The sequence below is a fragment of the Pyrus communis genome, chromosome 14, assembly GCF_041283825.1.
Source record: "Pyrus communis isolate YQ-2024b chromosome 14, ASM4128382v1, whole genome shotgun sequence".
NCBI classification, from domain to species: Eukaryota; Viridiplantae; Streptophyta; class Magnoliopsida; order Rosales; family Rosaceae; genus Pyrus; species Pyrus communis.
Window position 1 is genome coordinate 7,204,897 of NC_142578.1, and position 21,911 is coordinate 7,226,807.

A 21,911-nucleotide genomic window follows, 5' to 3' on the forward strand; every position below is an offset into this window, starting at 1 on the left:
TTTATGATTATATTATTCTTGTTACTAATTAATTTGATTTATGTTGAAACTTGTAGGCTTGTTAGAGAAAATGTCAATATTGATATATGTGGTGAACATACATATACATATGCATTGCAAAGTAAGAAAGAGAGTTTAGTTGTGTTGAGTTCAGGGTTGGCCCTAAGAATTTGGAGCCCTAGACGACCCACCTAATTGGGGCCCTAGAGTTCTCTAATGTCCGACTCTTTGTATATTGATATGTATACAAAAAATAAAAAAATTTGCTAAAATACATATCAAATATTATTAAAATTTAATATGAAAAGAAGGAAGATATACAAACATTACATGTCTCGCATTTTTTTTTACACACAAATGTACTAATTAAGTTTACATAACCTAATTTTTCAACCAACTTTTTTTTTCAATTGGCAAAATAGCTAATCCATTCAATTTTTCTTATGACATAACTGATTGAAGATAAGATTTGATCTTTACTTTTAAAACACTTCTTTTTGTAGAGGCAACTGTAATTGATATAGTTAACAAAATTTTATAAACAACCCATGCATTTAGCAAACAACCATCCATCTGTCTTAGATATTTCAACACTTCCATTGCCCGATTTATTTCCTTCGCTAAAGTTTCTCTCTAGATTCTTAACTCTAGAAATAAGTATTTGCTTCGGTAACGTTTCTCTCAAGATTCTATTTTGTGGAAATTATATTATTCCCTAAGGTTTTATTTTTTTTATATTTTCATTAAAAACTTATATATCTTTTGCTATTTTCATTAAAAACTTATATATATATATATGTGTGTGTGTGTGTTTTTAAAACAATTATGGGGCCTTCCAAGGTGGGAGTCCTAGGCGGGCGCCTACTTCGGCTACCCTCAAGGCTGACCTTGGTTGAGTTGTGTAAAGTGTTTGAGTTGTGAGGATATTCGAGGGATGAAGAATGCCTTGAATATAAAATAATGAACCTTGTATATGTCAGGCATCGGGGGAAGGGTTTGGGTATTTAAATTGGTTAATTATAAAATAATGAAATCTTGTATATGTCAGGTGTTGGGGGAAGGACTTGATTATACAACTGGACTTCCGAAGAAGTGGCTATATAATAAAGTGGAAACTGAGAATTTAATTATAAAAATTGGGATGAATGGGAGTTAACTCATATTATAAGGTATTCAGAGCCAAGTGGTATAAAGCATGGTGTGAGACGTGCATGCTTGGGTGTCACATTTATCCATCTCATTTACATATACTTTATGTATTTGCAAGAATTATTCATTTTAATTATTGTTTGGTAGATGCTTATATCATTTTGGAAACTAATATATGAACCAGGGATCATTACAAATTTTTATTCTATTTCGTATTATTAATATATTTTACGTAGTAAACTCGAGCTTTTATTGTGTAAAATTTTGTTATCCGATGTATTGTGTAATCGTTACAAATTATTTTATTATATTTTTCACTTTATCTTAGTTGTAGAATTTATTTTTATAGTTAAGATGTGGCTCACACCCTAACTCATGAATAGTCCTTATTCGCAGGTCGGGGCATGACTATATATATAGGATAATGCTAGGGAGATCAAATTTACAAATTTTAATTTAGAAATTTGGTCTCCCTAGAATTATCCATAATCTAGATCAACTTGTACATTATTTGGCTTAGAAATTTTGTCTCCCTACAATTACCCATTATATAAATACATATGCAGTGAATTTGTTGTTGCTATATATATGCGTATATATAAATATGTAAATATGCCTGAGATTGAAGTGATTTGGGATGTGATCTAGTTTCAGTTATTTCTTATATATACTATTAGTCAGTTTGCGAATGAAACTTTTGCTATTACAGCTCAGCATATTAAATTGATTTATTATCTGTCAGAACGTGAATTGAAATTTGTTTATTTTCTGTCTGCCGAATGAAAAAAGGAAACAGAAATATGCTTGCTATGTTGTGATATCGAATCAGTTTAATGAGAAAAAAAGAATTTTGGGTAATGGTTCGGATTTTTGCATAGTTGAGCTGATTTTTGGTTGGTACTAGATTCTCAGGTCAGCTTAAGTGCACAAGGTTCTTTTAGGGTAATTTGGAATTGGAACCAAAGAGATTGACAAGATGACTAGCAAAAAAGGGAAATTTAGGAATGGTTTGGGTCAGTTCGAATAGTTATTCACTTGGGATGGCACGGTATGGAACGTGTGAATTCTAAATATTTAATTATTCGAATTAATAGGAATAGATTAAACGTTTTGCATTACATTTTTTTTAATTATTAATTAAACTCCATTATTTATATATTTAAGGTATAAGTCCCTAATGAGCTTGTAGGTTCACCTTAATCAAATTTGTGCAGGTCACAGACGGGAGAACTATATACTTTGTGTGAGGTGTGAAGCATGTATATATGAACAAACGGACAATAGTAGGAAAAACCATTTGATTGACAGATGTTTGGACGACGAACGCGTATGTGGGTTTTGCACAACGAATATACTTGTACGTCATGCAAGAGCAGTGTTGCTTTGTGCGACGCAACCCTTCGTCGCGCAAAAGGGATTGCACAACGAAAAAAACTACCTCATTGTGCAAAGCATGTCAGAAAACCATGGGTAAGTTCTTTTTTGGCGTGAAACAAGTGCGCGATGAAATGATTCTCGCAAAACACTTGCATGACAAAGGCTTTGTTGCACAAGATGTCAACCCGACGAAGGCTCCGTCGTGCAAGGTTCCCATGCTTCCTATAAAATTTGCAGTCTCGCTCTCCCTATTCTTTCAATTTGTTTTGGAAACATTTTACCTTTTTCTAGATTATAATTCCAGTTGTTTTTTGAATTTTAGTACGATGGCTAACTCTGGTGCTTGTTCGTCAAAGACAATTGAGGGCGAACATTCCGGAAAACGTATGCGTTCTAAATTCGTCTCGCCCTTCAGTTCTTTGGCAATTGGTTCCCAAACGCAGAACATGATCCAGCAATGACCTCCCAGCCCCCCACCATAGCAGCTCCGACCTCCCAACCCCCTGACATAGCAATAACACCACCAACAAGCGAATGTGATGTGGACAACTATATATTGTAGTTTTATTTATTTATTATTATTTTCGATTTTTATAATGTTCCCTCCCATTGTATGTACACTTCAATTTTTTTTAATTCAGTATTCTTCTTTTCATTTTATGTTTTTAATTTCAGTAAATTTATTTAAATTAAATAAAACAATATTATCAACATTTAAAAGGAAAAATATAAAAACTACAAAAATAAAAATTTGATAAAAAAATAAAAATTTGAAAAAACGATTGCGAGACGAAGGTTCTTTGTCCCATTAAATAAAGACTAAGGAAAAACCTTTGCCACTCAATCATCTGTGCGACAAAAGGTTTTCGTCGTGCAAATATTACTGCCTCGAACACTAGGTTCGTCGCGTTGTTCATATTTCGCGCAACAAACATCAATTTCGTTGGGTCATTTCACGCGACGAAGGACTTTCCTCCATCGCACAACGTCTGATATCATGAGCTTTGTGTGACGTCGTCTTTGCTGCTCAAGCTTTCCGACGACTGAATTCGGTATTTTGCGATGGCTATGTCTTCGTTGCGCAACCTGTTATTCTTAGTAGTGGAAGAAGCCTGGATGTTTTCTTAAATTTTATTTTCTTTCTTTGTTTCCTGTTTGTTGAAATATGGAACTACTTGTGTGATCTTTTGATCAGTAGTCCAAAAGTTGTAATTTCAAATGTAAAGGTACTTGAATAAAGTTTATGTCTGTCTACACATTTTAATTACTTTTGATTAGCTAATTTAGTTAAAGTGTAAATCACGTCTTAATCCCCAATTCAAACTTAATCTCGGATTGGGGCGTGACATAATTTACAACTCCACCACTCCCCAATTCATTCTTCTGGCTGTCTACGGTGATCAATGCCACCCACAGATAGCCTGAAACTGAATATTGATAATTCATGGAATTTAGACCAAAAAATTGGTGGGGCGAGTTGATTGTAAGAAATACTGCTTAATTTTGTTGCAGCTGCCTACATGAGTTTCAAGAATGTTTTCTCCCCTTTGCAAGTGGAAGCTTTGGCGTTTCGTGCAAGCTTAGTTTGGGCGGTAGATGGGGATTTTCAAAAAACTCAGGTCGAGAGTGATTCGCTTCAAATTATTGGAGCTGTGAACGATCTTCTTACCAATTCGTCCCTCATTGAATAAATTGTGAAGGACATGAAATCATTGCTTCCTTTGATCATTGAGGTCAATTATACCCATGTTCACCACCAAGCTCACGAGTTAGCCCACGCCTTGCCCGTTACACTCTCACAGTCGTGTCTCCTTGCATTTGGATGGACTCTCCTCCAAGATTTATTCTTGATTTCCATCTTTGAAGATTATAACCAAACTTAAGTTGGATTTTTCCACAATTTTGTATTATTTTCTTGATTGAATTCATTTACTTTTGTTTCCATAAATATTGCCACATATTGTCACACGCTACCATCAAATTAAAAAAAAATAAAAATAAAAAAAAATAAAAAAATAAAAATTCCTATCTTGACAAATTCATTCATTGAAATTGAAACCTACGAAGAAACTCATTTATCCTTACTAGTGTTATAAATAGGCAAAAGTTACAGAGATAACCTTTGCTAGTGACAGGAGTGAAACATGCCTAAAATATCACACTGTAACTATAACACAAGAGAATAACAGATAAAAGAGGGACGGAGAGTTACTAATGTTATTGATCTTTTCTTTTCACACTGTGTTTTGATAGTACACGGAGCGCTCTATTTATAGAGTAACTCCAAACTAACATAATAATTACATCTTGAAAAACACAACACACACTTGTTAAACGTATCACACAAATACAATTATCATTCTTTTCCCAAATCCATATTACTGTGTGGGCATTCATTAATCCACCAATGTTTACAACAACTAGGATAATTTCATATTTCTTATATTAGAGCTGGCCATAGCCAACAAAACAAAACTTATCACGACAATGACACCATGACATTGTATGAGCAATCAAATACAATGAATTTCTAGTGTTATGAAATTTGGAGTAGTAAGACTAAATATCATTAGCGTCGCACTCAATCATAAAAAATACGAGTCGAAATTTCCCAAATACCCCTACTAAATTCTCTCCAGAGTGCTTTCCATGAGCTTTTGGTAAATTCGCAATCACCCTAATCGTAATCACCCTAATTATTAAGACATTCAAAATATACTAATCGTACTAGTAGTGGATTGTCTCGATGATTAGAATATTTCTTTGCAAATGTTGTCTTTGTGTTTAAGTTCAAATCCCGACTAGTGAAAAACATAAACATGTTACAATTTAAACGGTAAATTCAATGATTTCAACATTTTTTACAGCGTTTAAACCAAACAAACAATTATCGAAAATTACAGCGCTGGGTTACAAAATCGAAGTGTTACCGTCTGGTATTCTGGGTATTTCCTGCCCTTTCATCCTCTCTTCGGACCGACATATCGTATGCAATGATGCAACCAAAATTACAATAAAAATGGTAGAAAAATTATTGCTGACCATTTCTCCAGTCATTTCAATCCTCCGTCGTTAAAAACAATTGAAGCCTGCAGGACTGGGACGGCGACGTTTTTGTCACCTTGTTCTCTGTCGGCTTCTTCGACTCCCGGATTCTTCAGCTTACCCATGATTATAAATCCACGAGCAATCCGTTCTCGGACGGTTTCAATCAGAGACTGAAGAAAAACGACGACGGTTTTATAAATGGCTTTGCGGGAACAAAACGACGGCGTTCGGGGGAGGAAGAAGAAGTCGACGAGAGGCCACCACCGGTTCGTGGGAGTCCGGCAGAGGCCGTCCGGGAGATGGGTCGCGGAGATCAAGGACTCTCTACAGAAAGTGAGGCTCTGGCTCGGGACATTCGACACTGCAGAGGATGCCGCTCGGGCATATGATGATGCTGCTCGAGCGCTCCGCGGTGCCAACGCCCGAACCAATTTTGAGCTGCCACAGAGTGCTGGGGCCGGGGGCGTGGAGGAAATTGTGGAGCCGTTCTCGTTTGAGGCGGTGTGTGGGAATGTGGTGGAAGCTGATGGGTTGCTGGGTGCACTTAGAGCTAAGTTGCAGGATGGTAAGGGGATAACTGGCGTACTCCCACAACCACCACAGGGAACTAGTGGGACGAAACCGGAGTCAGTTAGTCTACGTGGTGCGGCGGCGGGATTCGTGAACCCGCACAAGGAGGACCCAATTGTGTTAGAAAATCAGTGGCAGCATCAGGTTCACCCTTGTACAAAACCATCAAACCCAAACATGGTGTGGACCAATGAGAGTCAAGCAGCATATGAGCAAGTGCCTAATTGGTCCACGTGGTCGAAAAACAACATGCCGTATGTACCAGAACAATGCGTTATGGAGCCTCCGTTCCCTATTGCAAGCATTGGCGATGCTAAAGTGATGGCGGCGGGTACGCAGCATCTGTCACAGATTGATGGTAATGGTGGTAGTGGTGGTGGTGGTGCTTGGTGTTCAGATCAGCAGCAGTTTTTGCACTGTGACAGTAGCAATTGGGGAGGAGCTAATGGCAATTGGGATCCTCTTTTTTATGCCTCATCTGTGCTGGGGTGATGAGATCATATCCATATAATCAATGCAATTCTTTGCGTTTTACCATTTTTAACCTACAAGCTAGTCTTTGCAGGCAAATCAATTCTTTCAAGTATGTGCCCCCAATAAAATTATGTACCCTACTAGGTTATAGGCATTTCCGACCGTCATTCATAGGTTATTCAGTGAAAGAACTACTCTTAATACATAGCCATACCAAAATTTCACTTATCGTTTGTGTGTAGCAGTAATATGTGATCATATTAAAAGAAGATGTAATCGATCGATATTTGTACATTCCCATGATATTTGACATGTAGTAATCGGATTCTAGCAAGTTATTTTCATTCCCATGATATTTGTAGTTGTCAAACTCAATTACCAACATGAAAGAAAGTGTACTGAAAGAACAGAACTGCAAATTTACCATTTGGTCACATTTTCAAACTTGTTACATCAATTTCAGCAAACAAGAAACACCTAAGTAATGCTACTTGTAGGAGGCATCATAACGCAATGCTTCCTTCTTCAAATGCAGTCCTCGTCTGCTTGTTTTGCCTGCGCACCTGTAACAACGAAAAACAAGAAGTGACCTGCAAAACAAAAAGATTGCAGTAAAATGTGAGCACAGAATTCGTTTTAGATCGTGCTGGAAAAAACGAATAGAGATTAACTGTTCATTAGAAATATCATCCTCATCTTTTGGTCATTTTCGCATTAAGTCAGCCACCCCCTTTTACCTGGAAGAAAAAGAACAAAGTGAATGCCAGATACTGAAAAATCTTATTGTCCTTGATGTGAGGTTTAACACACTAAACTAGCACTCAACAGAATTAACACACGAAACTAGATTTGATCAACGGCAAGATCATGAGAAGGGCGGGATCAAAACCCTATCAAAGCAAGGTTATGGGCACGACTTTAACTACTCAAAAGTATAAGGCCTCCAAGAATCCTAAGAGCGGTGAAATAAAAAAACAATTTAAAGAAAAGATAGATACAGCTGTATGTATGCAATAGTAGCATAAGCTTTTGTGAAAAGTGATTTGTAGACCCACCAGAGGAAGTGGTGGTTTGTTCAGCGGTAGTAGTACCTGTTTGTGATATAGGAGACATGCAACCAAATGAGGCAGGTTTACATGTCGAAGATGTTGAAGCTGGAAATGCAAACAGAGCGGAGATGAAATTTTTCCAGATGACGAAGGTGAAGAAATTAGGACTCTAAAAGCCCACTTTTGTAAATATAAAGAGAGCAATACACAGTAAATAATCAAACTTTGCAGCTAAAACCACAAACTCTTATTCTCCAAAATGCTGGTCCATTTCTATAACGCTCCGCGTTTAAAACAGACTTAGAAATAGAAGATTGTCCATTAGCTGTTAAAAAAAATTCAATGAATTAAATTATTATCCACATTAAACAGGCGAACGCACAAATATTGAGGGACTCTCCCAGCACCTACAGGTACACATACAGAGAGGAAGAGAGGCTGAGAACAAGGAGGAATAAACTGGAGTTCGAATTCATAGCTTTGCCGCGGAAGTGAGTCAAGCGACTGAGTTGGAATTTAGGTGTATACTTTCCATGTTTCGGATTATATCATATTTTTATTTCAATTTTATTATGAACTAATTTTCTTTTACTAGGATTAAGATGTAGCCTACCTATAGATACTCGAAGTTTATAATTATATTAATTTCTTACTATAATTCCATATTGAGTGTTCGTTACTGTTTTTAATGCTTGCAGTTAATTGGCCACCAATAATTTGATTAGAAAAATTAGGTTGAGATCAAAATGAGATATCTAATATATAGTTTCTAGTAACGAATACCATGTCTTGAATGAGTGGGAATGGACTAACATTGACTCATGCAATTTTTTTGTGGAATTTTGAAAGTGCATAATGGGTTTTTGGTTTCTAAATTCATTGCTTGGAAAAAGAATGAGTTGTTAGTCAGGAATACTTTTGGTTAAGCTTGAAAAGGGATATCAAATAAATAAGGGAAAATCAATTGTCAACATGGGTGTTGGAACAAATTTTGTGCAAGTTGCACTTCTAGTCAGAGTGGACAATTTTAGAAGTCGAAGTGAGTCTGCCAGAACAAAGACGAGTCTGCCAGAACAAAGACAAGCAAAGGATCGTGAAACCAGGAATAGGTGGCATAGGTTCTTCGATGATCAAAGTCAGTATTAGATAGAGAAGATGAGCAAAATGCTCTAAGTGGAGAAAAAGTGACTAACCCTTTGTGAGGAATCGATGCGCCTATTTATAGGCGTCCAAAGTCTATCTCGTGTGCATTCTACTACTATGCTGGCTGTCTAAAAAGTCAGAGCATTTAGAGTTAGAAGCATGGCTTTGTGCAATCAGGAGTATGGGCAATATAGTCTGAATTCCATAGTTTGACAAGTCAGTCAAAGGCATGGCTCAGAGCAGTCAAAAGTATGTACAACATGAATTTCAATGCATAGTCAGGCCAGTCAGTCAAATGAGTGGTCTAGAACAGTCATACCATGTGCAATATAGGTACAATAAGACCTGAATGGAAAGTAGTTGAAGATGATGTAGAGAACCTGTACGTATGCACTCAGACCCTATGGGGTGGCAGACCACAACTTCCATGAGGACTCCGCATATGCAATCTGGTCAGACTCTATGGGGTTGTGAACCACATACTCCTGTTAAGACTCTTCATGGTGCACGTCGGTCACTTTAGTTGGGCCTGGCAAGTGAGCCATTGTTCTAGAGATGTGAGAAATATGGTCCCACAAATGCCCCTAACTATGTCTTCTATGCAACAGACTACGTTGGAGGGCATAGTTACACATGACCATACTCTACCTCGATCGGAGTGACATCCAGGTCGTTGAGTTAGAGAGGAATTCCTTCCTCATTCCAATGACTTGGAGATATCTTGGTCTCTTTAGTGGGTCATTCCGGAGATGAGGTCTTGTCCAGATTTCCCTGGAGAATGTTGAAAAAGGTTTACTTAACCCTGAAATATCAGGCAAGGAGTGCAAATCACTTGGTGATTCGAGGAGCATGCTTGCCCCTTGGAGGCATCTTGAGATATTCAATGGATCATTTTGAGGACGTTATTCTGTCCGGAATACCATGATGAACGATAAAAAAAATTTCATTTTGCCCTGAAATATCAAGCACGAAGTGTGTCATTTCGGGGAGGTTATCCTATCTAGGATACCCTGAAAAAATTTCACTTCGCCCTAAATATCAAGCGTGGGGTGAGTCATTTCAATGACGTTATGTCTTGAATACCCTAGTGAGAATTTCACATTATCCACTATGCCTTAAAATGTCATGCCTGGAGTGGGTTATGCTGGGGACGTTATCCTATTCGGAATACGTTGCTTTCCTCTTTTGAATGTTAGTTTCACTTGGACCAATGGTGCCCTGGACCTGAATTGCTTAAAGGTCCTTAGAAGTCAAGTTACTTGTTGTGGATGCAAAGTTCTTCCTCCTTGTTCTTAGACAAAATTGCACCTACAAAACAAATAACTTCTTAGGTCAAGGCCAATAGCCTCACGCGCCCACGATGAATTAGGGGGGGCTTTGTCTGAAGAACCTCCGATGCCAAAGTTAGAATTTTCAGAGAAAAGTGTTTGGAGAATTTTAAGTATTTAGTAAGAGTGTAGAACTAGGTTTTTAGAGAAAATGGGGTAGTATATATAGTGTGATATCCCGTCCCTAAAATTATTATTTTATTTTATTCTTGACGTATTTCGAAGATTTGATTGGAACTAGTTCTTTATTTCTCCAAATTTGAGAAAAACGAAGTGAGGGTTACTTTAGTCATTTCCAATTTTCTCGACCTTTTCAGTCAACTCTTGAATTGGTTAGGTAGAGTTCGATTTCATGAGCGCGTAGGCGTAAACAGATCTTATTTAAGAGTCTGAACGGAGAAGTTAGAGTCATTTAAAGTTGGTGGCATTTTGGTAATATTGCCAAAATGCTATAAATGGGAGGGAAACCTCCAGAAAAGAGGGAGGTTTCTGAAAATGGAAGGGGGGAAACTGCACTAACCCGTTTTAGGGAGATTTTGACCCATAAACCCATTAAACTTGACCCGCTTGTATCTTTTTCATCCGAGCTCCGTTTTGGATGATCTTGGTGTCCATGGAAAGCTCTTGACGAGCCCTACATCTCTGTGATGTTAGATTTTTCCCATTTCTTTTCCATCTTTGCAGTTCGAGGTCGCAAAGTCCACGACTTTTCCGGCGATTTTATCATTTTTCCGGCGATTCCGACAACGATTTCCTTCGAGTGAGGTATGAAACTTCATCTACTCTTCATAATCTTCAAGTGGGTATGCTTATTTTGTGCTTTCGTATTCATTTTAGAGTTGGGTGTTTAGAACCCTAGAAATCCGGTTTTCTACGGTGAAATTGGGCGGTTTCCGGTTAGAATTTATCGTCGGCCTAGTTGTGAAAAGTGTTTCCCTTGTTGAGCTCTAGCTACCACGTAAATTTGAGCTCATCTAGTTAATGTTGAAATTCGGGGTTTCTAAACCCTCCATCTTGACTTCCACCGCGTGTGGCTGTGCGAGGGATCGTTCACGAGTGTTGTCTAGGTTTCAAATACCTTCTAGTGACCATGTGAACCTATGTCTAGCTTGGTTTCCAAAGATTCAATTGTTGGGTGTGGTGATCAATTTGGACCGCCACTTGTTTGTGTGATTGTCGACAATTCGACCATTGGATCAAAATGAAACTTTAGTATGTTATCCTTGAAGCATAATGTGGACTTTAGGAAGTTATGGATCGCAAATCTGATTTGCGAATTGTTGTGGACCCCATCGTTGACCAAGAATTAATTTATGGTCAACATGTCTCGGAATGTTCTAAATAATAAAATTAGTACTATGGGAGACTTAAGTGAAGTCTAATGGGCATACATTGGTTAGAGAGTGACTTGAACATATGTGATATGATTATTACCTTGATTTCTTGTATTGGTATCATCCGTGAATTTGACTTAGTCTTATAATGTGATTCTATTGAAATGTGATTATATATATATTTATATATATTTAGCCATAGACCTATGTTATCAAACATGATTTGGCTTGTGTACTAATGATGATCGTGATATGTGATTTGACATGTATATTCGAAAGGTGGTTGATTTACATAGATGGTATGATATGATGAAATGTGAGCGACTTAATATATATGAATATGAAATGGTTTTATAATCATTTTTTCCTATAAATTGTTAATTTTCATAATGAGCCAACGACATAGTTATATGAAGTGGGATTTGACGTGCATATTGAAAATATGGTTTGTTTTGTATAATTAGCTTGATTTGATGAGGTGAGGGCTAGTGGTGGACTGTTAACCCATTGTCATGAGGTTTGTTGCTTTGAAACATGTGTTAATGCTCGTTTCATTATTTCATTTCTTGTCCGTTGAGCCTTTATAACTTAAGCAAGTTGATTCATGTGTTGTTTCATTGATTGGTGGTTATGCAATGTACTCCGCGATTCCGTTGAGTGATGGTCCGGAATCGTATCCTGGTTTGGATTCCGTTGAGTGATGGTCCGAAATCCTTCCTACTTCACTCTGCGATTCCGTTGAGTGATGGTCCGGAATCGTATCTTGGTTTGGGTTCCGTTGAGTGATGGTTTGAAATCCCTCTTACTCCGCGATCCCGTTGAGTGATGGTCTGGGATTGTATCCACCTTAGTTTATTGAGTTTAGTTTGAGATGGTTGCAAAGGTGTAGGCTTTGGATGAACAGTGTCACCCTAATTCTACTTTCATTGTATGTAAGTGAATATGGGTGTGAGATGTTATGGTTGTTTGAAATGAACTTTTGGATGTCTGGGTGACTCCCTCGGAGTTTTCAAAAGTTTGGTATTGATTTCCTATGAAGGATTTATATTCAAGGTTTATAAATTATGATTGATGGCTGGTTTTATTATTGTATCACATGCTTATTTTATTGTCCCTCACCCGAGCCTCTCAGCTTATCTGAGTGCCTGATTTGCCAGTGCACCAATTCCATAATATTGGCATTGACTTTACATATGACAGGTCTGGGTAGATTATGAGAAACCGCTTGATATTTTGGTTCCGTTGAGTGGTCCGGAACCCAATGTTGTTGGATTCCGTTAAGTGGTCCGGAATCCTTGCTCTTGTTCATTCCGTAAGGTGATCTCAGAATCTTAAATTCGAGTAGATGGGAATTACCCACAATAGATATTGCGAAAATAAATTAGAATTACCATGTTATTATTCTTAACCCAAATTGGGAATTATGTAGAGTTCTTTAATTAAATTCGTGAAATGATATGTTATCTCACTGACTGATTAACGTAAGTAAATATTAATATTGTGCTTCGTGATTCCTTGATATGTTACAAGCTATGTATTGAGATATAATGTTGGAAGTATAGTGATTGGTATGATGAAGTGAAATGTGATTTGACTTGTGTATTGGAAATGGTTGTGACATGTGATTGAAATGCATATTGAATTGCTTGGGAGATGTGAGGTCTAGTAAATGACCGATGACCCATTGTGATGTGGATTTTGCTTAATATTGCTTCGTTTCGTTGAGTTTCGTGAATTGGGTAACTTGAATCATGTCTTGTTCCTTCGAGCCATTGTTATGCTTCTTAGACTTCCGTTCAATTCGGTTGGCTAGTTTGGAACTGAGTTCTGTTTGGATTTCGTTGAGTGATGGTCCGGAATCCCCTTTGGAGCCTTGGTCTGTTGGATGGTCCAAAATCCCCTTTTTCGAATGATGTAGTCTTCAACTGAATTGTGTTGCTCTAGCCTTGCATTTCGACTTGTTGTATGTGTTATTGATGATGTGATGGTTGACATTATTGATTGATGTGATTATGGAAGGACGTTGGATATGAGTGTGGTTATAATGAGTATTTTAGTTGATTAATATTTCTAGAGAATCATGTGTACTTTGTTAATTCTTAACTATGTTACACACTATGAAACGCGATTTTATGTGGAAAACGTGATAAATTACGTGATGGATGAAGTGGAAATGTTAATCGTCATGTGGGATTGTTATGTTGGATATCATGGTTATTGTTATGATTAGACTTGTTGATAAATGTGACTAGAGAATGGTTTTGTGCTTCGTTGGTTCCTTAAATTAATATATATTATGAATTGCGGTATCATGTTGCGACATAATGATTTATATATAGTTGGAGGGGAAATCATGTTTTTCAGATGGGTTTGTTATGTAACCCTAAGTCTAGTATTTTCATGCTTGTCAAGTTCTATTGATTGATTGAGAAATGTTATGTCTTTCGACTTAATCGGACTGTGTTATATGTCAATGATTGTGCATGACGAACTACGAATGGCTTGATCCCTGTCTAGGGTACGTAGGCAGTTTAACAGGGAGGTTAGATGCAGCCATAATGCATACGAAAAATAACTATGCGATTCGATTATTGAGTTATGCTTGCCCATATCCAGGATGTGGGATATGATAGATACAGATTTTTGGTGACGTCACGTGTCAATTCTGGACGTATGTCAGGATTGGGGCGTGACATATAGGGTATGGGGGGAGAAGGTGGCCGGTCCTTTGTGCTGTTTTTGAGTATATTTTGTAGTTACCATTAATAGATTAATTAGGTAATAAATCTATTAATTAGCTAATTGACATAATTTAAAAGGAATGTTTTGGGGGTTACCTTGTGGAGAAGATGGATGAAATAGGTTTTGAATAAATACTTATTTTGGGCACTTTTGACTTGATTATGAGAAGATTGTCCATTGCTCGCGTGTGGGAATTTTGGTGCTCCTCATAGGAATTTTGTCCTTTCTACCCAAAAATCCACGTGTCGTCTCTTGATTATTTTTGGCTCAACAAATGCCCCCACATCTGCTGGGCTACTTACTGGAAAATGCAGCAAGTGTAGAGATCTCCAACTTTGATGTAGATTCTTTCTTGGACTTAGAATTAGATTATTCTAGGAAAAGGAAATAAATCACCTCCAAAGCCTATTTGAGCTTACCTTAAGTAGGGGATTAAATCAACTTTGGAGGACAATTATTTATCCCTACAAGAAAGAGAGAAAGTTAGAGTATATTTGTTCCTCCTTCCCTATCACTCTTCTTTGCTTGCCCGTGCAAAGAACTGTCTTTCGTTGATTTCTTTGTCTTCTTTGCGCCACATCGATGTAAGAAAAACTTAATTCTCCTTGTCTTCTTCTTAGAAAATGCTGCCACGGGGCAACCATTGGGTGATACGGCACGTATGTTGGCTGGCAAGGGCCAAAAGTTGGCTTGGTATGGGCCCATAAGTTGGCTTGGCAGGGGCTATTGCTTGTGCTGCTCGGCTTAATTGAAGCTAAGGATTGGCTCGGCAAAGGCTGAGGAAGTGTCGTGGCATAGGCAACGGTTTGGGTTGCCATGTTTAGGTTGCTTGCCAAAAATGAGGAAACTGCTTGAGTTTGATTTCTCAGCTGTCGTAGATGGAGCAATCAAGGATGGAGCTACCAAGATCGGTTGAAGATAAAATGTCGGATGAACGAACTGTTAAGTGCAAAAGTGGCTGCTACCCCCTGACCATTTGTTGCCGAGTTGATCTTCAAGCATTTGATCTTTTGAGCTATGTGGCCTTCTCGCACTGGAGAGCTTACCCAGATGGGTGTAGGGGAATTAGTTTACCCTCTCGCACTGGAGAGCAATTAGTTTATCCTCTTGCATTGGAGAGCAAACCCATATGGGTGTTGGGGAATTCGTATACCTTCTCGCAATGGAGAGCAATTAGTTTATCATCTCGCACTAGATAGCAGAATCATATAGGTGTCGGGGAATTGGTTTACCCTCTCGCATTGGAGAACGATTAGTTTATCCTCTCGCACTGGAGAGCAAACCCATATGGGTGTCGAGGAATTGGTTTACCCTCTCGCACTGAAGAGTAATTAGTTTATTCTCTCGCATTAGATAGCATGGAAGTCATTGTCATAAGTGCAGTTGAGGAAAACTGGACTGTTGGGACAATCGAAATAATCCTTAGCCTGCGAGGTTATGTTTGGCAATCTGCTTGAGACTTTGAACTACTTGTGGACCCTACGTAAGGGTGTAAGTTCAGTGAGTTGCTCCCAGAATTATTCTGCCATCATTATGTGTTTCGTCGTGTGCCATTTTGAGGCTTGGTTGGCACAAGCCATAGAGCAAGATCGGCATGACTAAAAGCTATGATGCAAGATTGGCATAGTTATGAGCCATGGTGATAGATCAATGCTTGCTGAGAGCCGTGGAGCAGGCATGCATAGCTGTGAAAGCAGAGCTGGGGCTAGCTTAGGCCAGGTTATGCGTAGCAGGAGGAATTGTCTGGAGTGTTCAGAACAAGGCCTACCCCCGATTCTTGGTAGTTGGGCTAGTGTATCATTTTGGTACTCATCTGCCCTCGGCGTGCCATTAGGCTGAGCTGCTACATTTGTCGGAACATAAGTAAACTTTATATGCAGCAATCTATATAGGGTAGTCCCATCTGCTCGATCTTGTCATTGAAAGATGACTCGCTTATGTTGGTCATGTGTCATCGGAACGCCTTGTCAATAGCTTCATTGCGTGGGAAATTATGTAATCGCTAGGTCAGGAGCCTTTCTACTTCATCCTGAATTTTCCTTTGTTGGGGTGGCAGAGCTTTCAGCTGCCTTCGGTTGTGACCTACTGGTTTTGGTTATTTTTCCATATGTTCGGCTCGTCTATGCTGCGGCTACAATTGGTATGATATATCTCTAGCAGGCGAGCAGGTAACTGGCAGACTGCTGGTTGAACTTGAGCTGGATTGAGTGACTGCTTCTCACCGTCCGTTGTGCTGCCTACTCCAATGTAAGATGGATGATGCTCCTTGTGGGCCTTGCTGTGAATGAACACTTCGTCTGGAAGGTTGCTCATGTTGATTATCGGAGTGTGGCCTCAACTGTGAGTGCACATTTGTCTGTGGGCTTAACTAAGAGTGCACGTTCCTTCACGTTTTAAGACGGGAGTATATGCTATCTCGGGGGTCCAGTTGGGAGGGCACTCTGTTAGAACGCTCGGTTCGTGACTGGTCAAGTGGTTACTTACAGGGACGTTGGTGGAGAGGTTCGTCTACTGATAGGAGCATATTTAGGCAACTTAGTTGGCTTGTTCTTGTGCATTTACGTTGTTATTTCTTAGTTCTTTAAGTCTTTTAAGTTATTTTCGTATGTTTTCAAGTTCTAAGGGCTAAAGGAGCAAAGAAGTGCATTTTGGGCCTTTTGGAGCACTATTGGGCTAAGGATGGATAGCTTATGCTTGGAGCCAAAGTGTTGGATGAAATTGAAGGCCTTGTATGCACTTTAGGACATAAAACAAAGGGCCTAGCCCATTCTCTTCCCAAAAACCATCCTAACCCATGCATAACCTACCAATTTCAGCGACATGCACACAAAACCCATTCTTGCCGTGCATTCCCTTGCAATTCCAGCCATCACACTTCACAATTGCAGCCACCATTCACCCTAGTTGTCACTCACATGCATTCCCATTCTATATTTCAGCCACATGCACCCATAATTACACCAAACACACCCTTGCCGTGCATATCCCTTGCATTTCCAGCATTCCCATTTGCATTTTCAGCTTTCCACCAACCAATCTAGTTGTCATTCCACATGCATTCCCTTCTTTAATCATTCCTAGCTGCCATTCACATGCTCTCCCATCCATTCTCTCCCTATAAAACCATGCAATGCATTCATACAAACCATTCCCATTCACCACAAAACAAACACACAACACACAAACACAAAATCCCCTTTGTGCCGTGCATATTCATTCCATTTTCTGCACCTTTTCTCCTCCATTGCAGCCCTCCAACCACTTCCCATCCCTCCAAAACACTATCCTTAGACCTTGTGCCGCAACGAAGAGGAAGAGAAGAGGGCCTAAACGTTCATACAATTCAAGTTTGAGTTGTTGGAATGTTTAGGTGTTTCTTTGATTTCAATGTTTAATTTCAATTCTCTTTGTCTTGTACGTATGAGGAACTAAACCCCATTTAGCTAGGGGGTGATTCGAAACCATGTTTATGCTTGCAATATGAATTGATTACCTTTGGTTGGAATTTCATAAGTTGTGGATTCAATTTGTTTAACTGTTTGATTGATAACTTATTTATGTATGTTTATTGAGAGTGCACGCTTAATTTTCATGCATGAATATGACGCTAGAATATAAGTGAGTTTCACCTAATAGTTATGAACTTATATTCACAAGTAGTGGAGGTTGCTTATAAACAATCGCGTTAAATGAATTCTTGGCAATAGTTTCATGCTCATCATAGTAACGAAGGCCTCGTCAACACTTATAGTTTTCATGATGCTTAATGATCTTTGATTGTATCTTTATTGTGCTTTTCACGTAAAGGACTTTTGGAGAATGTTGTGAATTGCGTTGCGCAAACCCATCCAATTCATTAACTTAAGGAGAACTTGACGGTTAATTTAAGCAAACCTAATTAACCCGGGGTGTTGAGTTTCATAATTTATCGAAAGACCAACTGAAAATCATCTTGTATGCAAGTGTAACATGTGTGGAGAAGAACCCATTGGCTATTCCATCATCCATTAATTCATCACAATTTGTTTTGCAATCTGTTTTAATTATAATCTGTCCATTTAATTTAATCTCGTCCAAACACATTCCCCCCATATTTTGTTGAGTCTTAGTCATCCAAATCTGTTTTATTTTGTGTCTTTAAGCATTTGGAGTCATAAACACTTTCAAATTCGTCCAAATCAAGTTCTAGTTTCTGTTTGAGTCAATTTGATTGTTTTAGGCAGTTTGAGTGTTTCAAAGCTATTCTGAGTCATAGTAGTCTTGTTAAGAGTCTTTACATTTAGTTTTTGTGTTTTTGAGTCATTTCAAAGTAGATTAGCACCCCTAGTTAATCCCCGGTTAGAACGATCCCTACTTACATCATTACTACAATTGTCACAAATAGGGTTTAATTTGTGTGTCGTATAAATCTCGCATCATCTACCCTTGTCCTTCTTTGGGATACCTCTGGGCCACGTTGGATCTCGATGCATTGCAAAAGTTGATTCACCAAGGTTGTTTGTTGTGCAAGGGCCCTTGTCAACTTTATGACCTGTCGAGACAAGTGTTGTTCTCTATTTGGATTGGAAGAGCTTGGAAGGAATATGCCTCATTGAGCAAAGGAAAGTGTGGTAGGCTTCAGGCATGAGATTTGAATTGGGAAATGTCAAATCCACGGAGAAACATGATGAAAATGCCCTCAGCTCGATGGTTGGTCCGGATGGTTGAGATAGTCTTAGGCCAATTTGGGCTGCTTGGAATGCCGCGGAAGCAGGCTAGGCTACGAGAGTGGGCTGCTTGGCGAGACCATGTTGGGCCACGGGAATGGGCTGGGCCGCGAGAGCAGGCTAGGCCACTAAAGTGGGCTGCTCAGCGGAAGCAGGCTAGGCCACCGGAATAGGCTACTCGGCGTATGATGCACGCGGGTGCGAGGCTTGGGCTCAACCTAGCAACGCTTTGGGCTCGCGTTGGGCATGGAGTGACATGACTTGGGTTGTGGCCTTAGTGTTATGAGCTGCCTTGGATGGCATGGCTCGGGGCGTGGTGGTGACAACATGGACCTCGCCACCGGTGGCTACTGTGGTAGCCACCGCGGTGGTTCCCGTGGTAGAAACTCGTGGTGGTGGTGCCACTCCACCTATTGTCACATTTAGCCTCGTGGATTGCCAGGGTCCCATCTCTTGAATGTTGAAATTTTCATTTGTTGAAATTTCTAAATTTCTAGCCATTGTACTTCTCTTTTACGTTTTATCAAAGAATTTTTGCAAATAAAAAATTCTAATAATAAGAACGTACGAAAAATCTACAAATGGACAAGAAAATAAAAACCCTTGGATGCAAGAGTCTTCTACGAGTGTGGGACTCAATTCTCAATGAAAGCACCAATTTGTGGATGCAAATTTCTTCCTCCTTGTCCTTAAAAAAAATTGCACCTACAAAACAAATAACTTCTTAGGTCAAGGCCAATAGCCTCACATGCCCACGATGAATTTGGGTGGGGGGGGGGTGCTTTGGTCGAAGAACCTCCGATGCCAAAGTTAGAATTTTCAAAGAAAAGTGTTTGGAGAATTTTGAGTATTTAGCAAGAGTATAGACCTAGGTTTTTTGAGAAAATGGGGTAGTATATATAGGGCATGGGGGGAGGTGGCGGCTAGCCCTTTGTGGTGTTTTTGAGTGTATTTTGTAGTTAATTGGTAGTTTAAGTAGCCATTAATAGATTAATTAGGTAATAAATCTATTAATTAGCTAATTAACATAATTTAAAAGGAATGTTTTGGGGGTCACCTTGTGGAGAAGATGGATGAAATAGGTTTTGAATAAATACCTATTTTGGGCACTGTTGACTTGATTGTGAGATGATTGTCCATTGCTCGTGTGTGAGAATTCTGGTGCTCCTCAAGGGTAATTTTGTCATTTCTGTCCAAAAATTCACGTGTCGTCTCTTGATTATTTTTTACTCCACACTTACGACTCTTGAAGGGATCCGTCCGCAGAACTCCGGTTAAGAGGCCCGTTTAAGACCCCTTTTGGTAACCATCCTAAGTCGGAGCGATTTGTCGTTGCACGTCCAATCGACTTACTCATTATTGAATGGTCGTCGGAGTGGATAGGGACCCGGACTGCCATGCGAGTCATTGTTCTAGAGAGGTGAAAAATACGGTTCCACAATGAGTAATAATTAGGATTACTATGCTATAATATTTGGATGAAATTGGTTAGGTGAAGTCGGATGCTTTATCGTTTAATTGTTTAAATTTCTCCATGGTTGTTTTTTATTTTTTTTATATTTTTTATTATTAATGGTTTTTATTCATTATTTTTAAGTTATTTAAATCATCATTTTAATTTATGTAAAACTTAATTTTAATTTGAAGTTAATCATGATATCAGTGTTCTAAAATTTCAGCTTAACTCGGCTAGACTCGTTTAGGCACCTCACCTAGGTCGCGATTCTCACTTAGATAAAAAATAGAGAACTTTCATTGACATTTTATTTTTCTTATAAATTGTGAAAAAAATTTACTTAGATGAACAATCAATATTTGCTTGTTCTCCATGTTTTCAATATATTCTAATACTTTATAATTTATATGTCATTTTATTTTGCATTATGCATCCAATACAATATGTATATAATAAATTTAATTAAAATTAAAAAAAAAACCCTCCAAACCTATTTTCGCCATCCAACTAATGTTTAACGTCTTTTAGAACCTTACAGGATAATAAATTTAGATTAATATGATCCTTGTTGGAATGATATTCAAATATTAATTGAGCGATATTGTACACTTGCAATCATCGCAACAGTATGTCTATATGTTCTAGTTAATTTTTGAAACATATTATTGTTCCTTAGTTGGAATTTTGGCAGAATGATCCGCTTTAACATAATCAGGTTCTTAGAGTTTAGGAATATTTAAAATGTTAAAATTTATTTCATATTTGGATTATGGAAAAGGATCCAGCAAGGATCCTTTTCTTGAGGATCCTAAAAATCTAATGATCGTGACAGTTTATTGTACATCGTGCGGTCAGAAATCATTTCAAAATTTAAAATTTAAAATTAAATATAAATAGTATTTAACGAAAACTGATAGCACGATGTACGATAAATGGTCACGATCACAAAATTCCTAGAATCATTTTCCTTGAATTATAATTGTTTTCTTGGTGAAGGAGAAGTGATCGTTTGTGTTTAGGACTTGGTATCCATTTATGTAAAAGTCATGCTAGTATGTTGAACATCTTTCTTTAATTATTGTAATTCTAGGGTTTATCGTTTGATAATCTCTTTCATCCTTGTTGCTTTCGCGGGGGCATATCGGCAGATATTTTCTTCCTCGGGTTGGTAGATATCCACTAATTGATTGAAAAAGTTGAGATGATGGGAAAGGAAAATGAATCTCCCAGGATATTTTTGTTTTATGAAGATTGTAGGAATTTCATAATCGTGATTGTTTATCGTATATCGTATGATCGAAATTATTTTAAAATTTAGAATTTAAAATTAAATATAAATAGTATCTACCGAAATTTAACCGCACGATGTATGATAAACAGTCACGATCATATAATCCTAGAATCTCCAAAAAAAAGGATCCGCGAGGATCCTTTTCCAATGGGATATAGAGACGTGACTCCGCTCAACAAAAACAACCGACTAATCTGTGTACTAATAATTTGACAGATCACTACTCAAAGTTAAAACCTTTATA

At 38.3% G+C, this 21,911-nt stretch overlaps 1 protein-coding gene across 1 annotated transcript; it reads left to right on the forward strand.

Annotated features, from left to right (window-relative positions):
• Positions 1–5,549: 5,549 nt before the first annotated feature.
• LOC137712462 (uncharacterized) lies at positions 5,550–6,912 on the forward strand. Its single transcript, XM_068451532.2, has one exon. The coding sequence runs from the start codon at positions 5,773–5,775 to the stop codon at positions 6,634–6,636; it is 864 nt and encodes a 287-aa protein (XP_068307633.2). The 5' UTR covers positions 5,550–5,772; the 3' UTR covers positions 6,637–6,912.
• Positions 6,913–21,911: the final 14,999 nt, after the last annotated feature.